We start from the raw sequence: 8,872 nt of genomic DNA on the forward strand, positions 1-8,872 counted from the left end.
ATTCTGCCACTCTCCTCCACAGTAGAGTTCACCCAACTGAGTACAGTGGCTGAATCAGTTCTTATTTCAATATTTGTCAGTCTCCATTTGATAGCCAAATTGACACCCTTTAGAACAGCATCTAATTCAGCTATGTTAATGTGATTAAAGTCATCACTTTTCCTCAGCCAAGTTGCATCTTCCGCCACCACACCGCCAATCTCGACAACCACGCCAGTTGCAACATTGCTTGCATCACACCACACGACTCCTGTGCTCACTTCAGGTATGTGCCAAGTGCCATTAACAGGGTCTACTTTTTTCACCTCAGCTAGAACCTCCTGCATCACTTTCATGGTTCTTCAATCAACTTTTTCTTCCCAATCCACTCCATTTGCTCTTCTTTTCACATAACTGCATGCTAATCGCAGCCATCCAGCAATTGGATAGTGCCCCAATAATTTACCACAGATCGAAAATAGCTCCTGCCTACTAATTTCTCCTCCCATCTCTGGGATCTCGTTGCCTCTCCTGAACATTAGTGCACCCATCTTATTTTTCATAAGCTTAAGGCCCAGTGCCGCTCCTCCGTCCAGAGATTCCGGAGATTTTGCTGCTAACCCAAACCCCTTCAAATGTTCCACAACTTCCTGCGTCGATATTTTCGTTACGTCTACCATTATATCATCAATGTATGAATTAGTGGCCTCTTTCGTCCTACTTCCTTTTTTTAATACTGTTTTTAAAATGGCTGCCATAATCTTTGGTGCGACATTAAGTCCGAATCCTAATCGTGTTAGGCAATAGGTTTTTCCTTTAAAACAGACCAGCTGGTACTGCCATAGTTCCTTTGCCACATGTAGTTGCAGGTAGGCAGACTTAAGGTCCACTATTGCGGTCCCTCCTACCAACTGTCTCCACTTTCTTATCTTTTCATCACATACATCTATTATGTCGCTCCCTGTATGACACGCCACAAAACGGTTCAACTCACGAAAGTCGAACACTGGCCTAACTTTCCCTTTTGTGGCCTGAAATACTGCCATCAATGGCAACACACCTTTTCTTTCTCCTTTCTATGGTAACAGAATACCATCCGATATCCATCTTTCCACCTCTTTCTCGAATTCTAATTTCTTATCGCCTTCCAGAGAGTTTTTATAATATTGGACTTTGTTCTGCAATACTGGAGGCTCTCCCTTCCATGTCCATCTTACTGTCCATTTATCTCCATCGAAGTTTGCTTCAAAGTCTTTATCCTCGATTTTGCAAACATTCAGCTGATGGGCAGCCACGGCACATTATATATCTCCAAACTTCACTTTGGCTTTCTTTATAGTTACACCTCCCAGCTCATTAATCACGTCCATTCCAATTATGACGTCGATCCCATCAACGATGTGATTCATCAAGATTGCCCTCACCTTTACGTGCATTCCACAGACTTTTATCTCCACTTGTCTGGCTCCTTTACATTCTATATTCCTCCCATCAACTGCTTTCACTGTACTGCTCCTTCCATATCCCTTCAAAAGTTTGGAATTGATTAAAGTAGTGGTGCACCCAGTATCGACAAGTGCAGTCATTACAGAATCATTCACCTCTACTTCTATTATAGGAAGAGGCCAGTATCGCGCCTTCATTTCATTGCTAGGGTAGCTTGCGGCGCAGAAGCTCCCCCTTGCCCGTTTCCCTGAATCTGAGGACAATATCTCGCAATGTGGCCAAATTTTCCACAATTGTAGCATGTTGCCCTGGCCCTAGGGATCTCTGTGCAATCTTTTTTTGGGTGCTGTCCTTGACATCTAAAGTACTGAAGGCTTGATTCTTTCTTTCCCTTATTAGTCTCATTAGTTTGCGCACTTGCGGCCAATGTCCGAGTTTCTACGACTCTTTTGCTGACTAAAAGCCGTGCAGTCGGTATCAGTTTGCTGACATCCATTCTCTCTATGTTCGGTAGCTGCTGTAATGCCACAGATACATCGTCTGGGAATCCAGTTATGAATGCCAGTTTGGCTGTATGTTCCAGCCCTCTTCCCAGATATCCCGCCAGTCCAGCCAATCTTTTGATTTTATTAGCATAAACATCCACCGATTCTCCTGTCCACTTGAATCGTTGCAGTTTTTCGTATGCCTCAAAAGGCCCCTCAGTGAAGGCGGTCACGAGTCTCATCTCTATCAGTTCTGCATCTTCTTGTTCTGCATTATTCATCTCAAGATAGAGAGCGAGTGCATCTCCCTGCAAAAAAAGTGGAATAAAACTGGCAAGGTCTGGCACATGTTGAAGCTTAGCCACCAGTTTTACTTTCTTTATCCATCCGACTACATCACCTTCTCCACTAAAAGGTGGTATCACATCTTTTCCCAATCTCAACATCCCAGATTCCATGATCTGTTCTTGGCCGAAATAGCTTGTGGTTAAATACAATGACTCCACAACTCAATCTTCACTCTTCAATCCTGCAGTCCAATGCACTTCTGACAGCAATTGCTTCTGCCAAACAAAAAAAGACACCCTCTCTCCCAAATACAGGCTTTTTATAGGACAAAACCGTCCAAAGTTATTTGCATACTCTTCCCATGATCTCTAGTCTATAAATAGATGCAGTGGCCATTCTCTTCTTCTTCTTTCACTCTCTGAAGCGGGCGTTGCCAGTGGTAAAAGGTTTGCACGATTTTTTTTTTTTTTTTTTTACTACACTTAGAGCAGTTAGAATTGCAAGATCGCAGATCGAATCCTGCCTCGAACAATCTGCTGCGAACATTGTTATAAATAGTAAGTAAGGATTCTCTGTCACAACTGGTCGTGACAAGATCATCCACGTAAAAATTGTTGGAAATAGCATACGAAGCTGAATCCTTTGCATATTTTTCCGCATGAAATTTCAATATGAAGTCCAGCATGAAAGGGCTAGCAGTGAACCCAAATATAATTGTTTTGTACCTGTATGTACAGTGCTGGCAAAAAGAAAGTCTGCACTTGTAATTTTTTCAAAAACTGCAAATTTAAGCTAACTTTAATGTAACTGTTTAAACAGCCTATACCTAATTTGATTCGCCTTTTATTCCTATATAATTTTACCTGTTTATATTTGACTTTTAATTACAATATTCTAGTGTTCACGTCAATTTAAAAAAAAAAACTTAAAATTGAGGAATAAAAAAGTCCGCAGTAACAAATTTGTTTAAAACCAGCTTAAATTATCGCCCCAAAATCAGATTAAAATATCCACCAACAGACAACAAAGCATCTCTAATCGTAATTGTTGTTCAGGTTATACAACATAACATTCAGTCCATATGCCATATTATCTCCTCCTGCTACTAATTTTTTCATCTCCTCCTGCTACTAATTTTTTATCTCCACCTGCTACTAATTTTGATCTGCTCCTGCTACTAATTTTTTTATTTGCTACTGCTACTAATTTTTTATCTCCTCCTGCTACTAATTTTTTAACTGCTCCTGCAGTTTTTTTATCCACTTCTGCTACCAATTTGTTTCTCTTGCTCCTTGTGTTCGTTACAACTCTACTTTCAACCGAGTCGTTGTTTGTTTCGTTCACCACACTCTTTCCTTCTACCACTTCTTTTACACACGTCCGTTCACTTTAGTGACTAAAAATCGTTTGTCCTCCCGCTTTCCTTTCCTCGTTATTTATGGAACCAGGGTACGAGATTCTCCGAGATTCCCCAAGATTCCCCAAGACTTTTTTTCCACATAAACGCATGCGGGCGCCATCTTGATTCTCAATTTGTGCTCTGCAGGCACAAATGCGCAGCCGCTTTAATGGTAAGCCACTTCTTTCTCCATACTCCCCCCTGATCTCATGATCACAGAGACAGCAGGGGGGTGGCGATCGCCGCCGTCAGGTGCTTCTGCGGAGGGGGACAGTGCTGCTCTCGTCTTCGCGTGCACTCTCATCCACCGCCTGATGGTATGGGAAGGCTTCATCTCCATGGAGGCTACTGATATCAGAGTCACTGCTTGATAGGGATGGTGCAAACCAAAGCGATGGCCCACTCGTCTCAGAGTCAGAGTCACTCTCATCGTCCACTGGAGGTGGTACATATGTCGCTGGCCGTAGGTTCCTAACATGACGGGGTACGCCATCAACCTGGACACACTGCTAACTCACCACATCGGTCACTGTGCCCCGTTTATACTTGTCAGTACATCGGTTTCCTGGCTGCTTCACCCAGACAGCATCCCCTTTGGCATATCGATTCTATCTCAGTGGCCACAGTTGTATCGGGGTGGATTCCTTTTTCTCGGACACTGTCATAGGAGAACATATTTTCTCCTATGATTGGATTAAGAAATATATAAATATTTCTTATAATATATAAATATGTTTATTGATATATTAATTAAAACATAGAGATGTTTCTAGAATGTCGTTATTCATAAAAATAAATAATAATCGGCGTCTATAAATATAAAAAGGTGTAGAACGCCTTTTTGTTCTTTTTTTGAGTCTCTAGAAGGTTCCAGGAAATTCCTTTTAAAACTCATATAAAAGAAACGCTATTGGTGGGTAAAGTCAGTTCGTGACACATTTTGGGATGTAAACAGAGGCAACCAACGTCCGAATTCCGGCTTCCGTAAAAACAAAAACCTCACTGAAGAAAACTGGCTGTTTGGATTCTGGTAAAGTTTTTATTTATTCTTTGAGTTTGTTGACCGAATCACATATACGTATAGAGCAAACCATTTCAAAACACAATACATTAAGAATTACGATCTTTATGATCTAAGGGAGACAATTTATTAGCGAGTTGTCGCCCTTCCAACATGATAATCTTTTCTTTTTTTTCTTGTTAATTTATTTTTAAATAAATTTCTTTTTCATTAAATCTTTTCTTTTGTTTTAATTTTATTACATGTGGGTGCTGATAAATCCCTAGACCATACGAGCTATGATCAGCACACATATGTAATAGACACGGTACTGATAGATTGCATTTGCAGGCGCGGTTCCTGGAGAGATGCCATCCTTTGGCATGAGATTATACCAGTACACAGCTTCTGCGATGGTGCACTGCTTCCTGGCTGCAATTGTTTTGATGCTGCGATGGCTTCTCTCAGCTATACCATTGCCAGAAAGCACATAAGCGCATCTAAGCCGCAGCCGCACACCCCATTCTTGTAAGAATTGCCTCATCTGATGGCTGCAAAAGGCTGGGTCGTTGTCTGTCAGCACTTCATGGGGCGCACCTCTTTCACAGAACACAGATTACAGCTGGCGAATAATGTTGCAAGAGTCCTGGCGCCCAAGGAGTCTCCAGACTGCAAAACGTGTAGGCCCACAATCGATGAGGGTAAGGAAGTGGTTGCCACTGTAGTGTGTGATGTCAATGCCCACTCTCTGCCACTTACCACTCACTCCCAACTCCCCTTTCTTCCATCGTGCTGGAGCTGGGTCGATGGATTGGCAGGCCTCGCAACTTTCCACCACTCTTCGGATATCTTTTTTTTCTACTCCTGGATCAATCATCTTGACAAAGTACAGTGTCCGCTTGATGCCAGGATTTCCACACTGTCGATGAATGTCCATGATGTGCACTGCATCCACATTACACACAACTGCTGCACATGTGTTTTGCAGATTATCAGAATCTCTCCGAGCACCAGCCAGAAGCCATTGTTGAGAATCGGCTGGTGGAGTATCATCCTCCCGCACATCTTAGGGGGCAGTACGAGGCAGAGCTCCAGGTTTGGAAGGACAATGGTTGGCTGGTCCTGTACCCGGAAGACGAACTTGGGCCCCCAAAGGGGTTGATTCCCCTGATGGCTATCAGGCAGGAGAACAAACAAAAAGTCCGACCTGTCATGGACTACCGGGAACTCAATGAGCAAGTTGACCCGCACACGGCGGGTGCAGACGTCTGTGCACACAAACTGAGAGAGTGGCGGCAACAAGGGGCGGACGCAGCAATATTGGATTTGCGAAGAACTTACTTGCAGATACGCGTCGAAAAATCGCTGTGGCCGTACCAGACGGTTAAGATTAAAGAGACACGTTATTGCTTGACGAGGCTAGGGTTCGGCCTGAATGTGGCCCCAAACATCAAGACGGAAATCATGCAGGCGATCCGCCGTCAGAACAAAGCCGTGAAACAAGCGACATCGTCATATATCGATGACATCTACGTGAATGAGAGCCTCATGCCTGCACAGAACGTTAAAGAACACTTTGAAAGCTTCGGGCTAACATGCAAGGAGCCGGATCGACTGCGAGATGGGACGAAGGTGCTTGGCCTGCGCGTGAGCGGCAGTGCAGACGGACTCCGCTGGGGAAGAGGTGGTGACGCCCCGGAAGTCCCAACTAGCGTCACGTGTCGGTGCGTCTTCTCCATCTGGGGGAAACTGGTGGGCCACTTCCCCGTGTGTGGGTGGCTCCGGGTGGCGGTGGCAGCCATAAAGCGACGAGCGACTTCCATGTCAACTGTGTGGGACAATGAGCTGCGTGACCCCGCCCTGCGGAATATGTTAGAGGAGACTTTGGCCAGAGTCTCCGAGGACGATCCGGTGCGAGGGAAATGGTGCGTCGATGGGAGCGAGTTTACGGTTTGGGTGGACGCCAGCTCGCTCACCCTCGGTGTTGCTCTGACGGTCAACGGATCTATCGTGGAAGATGCCTGCTGGCTTCGGCCAGAAAATGAGGCTAGGCACATCAACCTGGTTGAACTCGATGCCACAGTGAAGGGGGTCAACCTTACGCTACAGTGGCAGGCCAGAGTCATGTACATCGTTACAGACTCCACATGTGTGTATCAGTGGACGACCAATGACTTGAGTGGAAAGGCACGATTGGCGACGAAGGCATCAGGCGAAATGTTCATACGGAGGCAGCTTGCTACCCTAACCGAAACCATCAAGAAATACAACCTGGTCGTGGATGTGACGCTAGTACAGTCCTGTCAGAATCGCGTGGATCGGCTGACCAGAGTGCCGCACCGTTGGCTGGACCTGCCGAAAGAAATGAAAGAACCGGCACCTGTGAACTGCGCCACGGTGGGGCGTCGATTCTAACCAGACCATGTTGCTGACATCCATTGCCAGAGTGGGCACCCCGGTGTAAACCGAACTCTCTACTTCGCTAGACTGGTCGACCCCTGTGTGTCAAAGAAGGAGGTAGAATCAGTGGTGAGGAGTTGTGAAACCTGCAAGTCGATCGATCCGGTGCCTGCCCGGTGGAAGAAGGGAAAACTGAGCGTAAAGAACAATTGGGACAGGCTCGCGGTGGGTGTGACCCACCACAACGGTGGGGATTTTTTGACGATTGACTGTGGACTGTCTAGGTTTGCGTTGTGGCGGCCACTTCACCGACAGGACACGGCCGCCATTGTCCAGGAACTGGAAAGTGTCTTCCTTGAGTGTGGCCTTCCTTCCGAAATACTGACCGACAACGGCACTGCTTTTGCTAGTGGGCAGTTCAAGCAGTTCACAGACGGCTGGGATGTAAGACTACGATTTCAGTGCGCCCATGTGCCTAGCAGGAACGGGATCGTGGAACGGAACCACCGGGCCATCAAGACAATTGCAGCTAGGAAGGGGTGTACAGTGCCTGAATGCTATACTGGTACAACGTCACCCCTAAGGACGATGTCTTGCCCTCTACCACGCCAGCTGAGGCGCTGCACCGGTACCATGTCAGGGTGGAAGGGTTAGAGGCCAGCCCTTTACCTGAACCAGAGGCAACACGAGATAGTATCAAAGTGGGAGACATCGTCTGGGTTAAGAACCCCCGTGGCAGATGCACCACGCGCTATGGAACCAGGCGTGTTACCGAGGTGATCAGCCCGCCCTGCGAGCGGCATCACAGGCGCAGCCGCCGCTCGGTGATGAAAGTGAAATGAGTTCCACGACCAGTGAACCATCATTCTGGTATACGCCGGCTTCATCGGACAACGACAGCACTGAAATTGGAAGCCTCCGGTTCACTGATCCCCAGACCGCGGACGGGAGCTCAACTGAAGACGAGGCTCCCTGTCTGCCTCTCCGTAGAAGCACCCGAAGAAGGCGGTCGCCGCCTCCCTGCCCCCTCTGTGATAATGATATCAGGGGGGAAGTTGGCGAAAGCTGTGAAAATGAGGGCTTACCGTTCAAATGACCTAGGTGTGCGTGTGTGCTTTGTCATCGCTGCGAAGCTAGGATAGGAAAAAAATTCCAAGATGGCGCCAACAGCGTTTTGTAATGGTATGATCTCGGAAACTCTTGCAAAATCTCGTGCATATATGCAAATGAGTTGGTCTTCGACAACTATAAATTCAGGTCGTTTTGGAAGGCAAGGAGTGAGGAAAGAACGGCCGGTTGGTAATTGTGTACGCTGGTTCGTGTTGGTGGCGTGTCACCGTGTCTGTGTGTGTACTGATCGAACCACTTTCCTGTCCCTTGGACTTTGAATTTGTTTAGATTGAACTTCACCTTCATCTTTTTATCTGCTCCTACTGCTAATTTGTTTATCTCCTCCTGCTACTAATCTTTTTATCTGCTCAAGCTACTAATGTTTTTATCTCCTGCTATACTAATTTTTTATCTCCTCCTACTGATCTTTTTATCAGCTCCTGCTTCTAAATTTTTTCTCTGCCTGCTACTAATCTTTTCGTCTACTACTGCTACTAATTTTCTTCTCTCCTCCTGCTGCTACTCTTTTTATCTGCACCTGCTAGTTATTGTTTTCTCTCCTTCTGCTCCTAATCTTTTTATCTGCTCCTTATACTAATTTTTTTCTCTCCTCCTGCTACTAATATTTCTATCTGCTACTGCTACTAATTTTTTATTCTCTCCCTGCTACTAATCTTTTTATCTTCTCCTGCTACTAATTTTTTTCTCTCCTCCTGCTACTAATCTTTTTATTTGCTCCTGCTACTAATTTTTTTCTCCCCCTGC

At 45.7% G+C, this 8,872-nt stretch overlaps 1 protein-coding gene across 1 annotated transcript; it reads left to right on the plus strand.

Annotated features, from left to right (window-relative positions):
• Positions 1-5,767: 5,767 nt before the first annotated feature.
• On the plus strand, positions 5,768-7,012 carry LOC145265339 (uncharacterized). The gene has a single exon (XM_080121107.1). The coding sequence runs from the start codon at positions 5,768-5,770 to the stop codon at positions 7,010-7,012; it is 1,245 nt and encodes a 414-aa protein (XP_079977233.1).
• Positions 7,013-8,872: the final 1,860 nt, after the last annotated feature.

This window comes from Euprymna scolopes, chromosome 40 (assembly GCF_053919585.1).
Source record: "Euprymna scolopes isolate OS-2025 chromosome 40, ASM5391958v1, whole genome shotgun sequence".
NCBI classification, from domain to species: Eukaryota; Metazoa; Mollusca; class Cephalopoda; order Sepiida; family Sepiolidae; genus Euprymna; species Euprymna scolopes.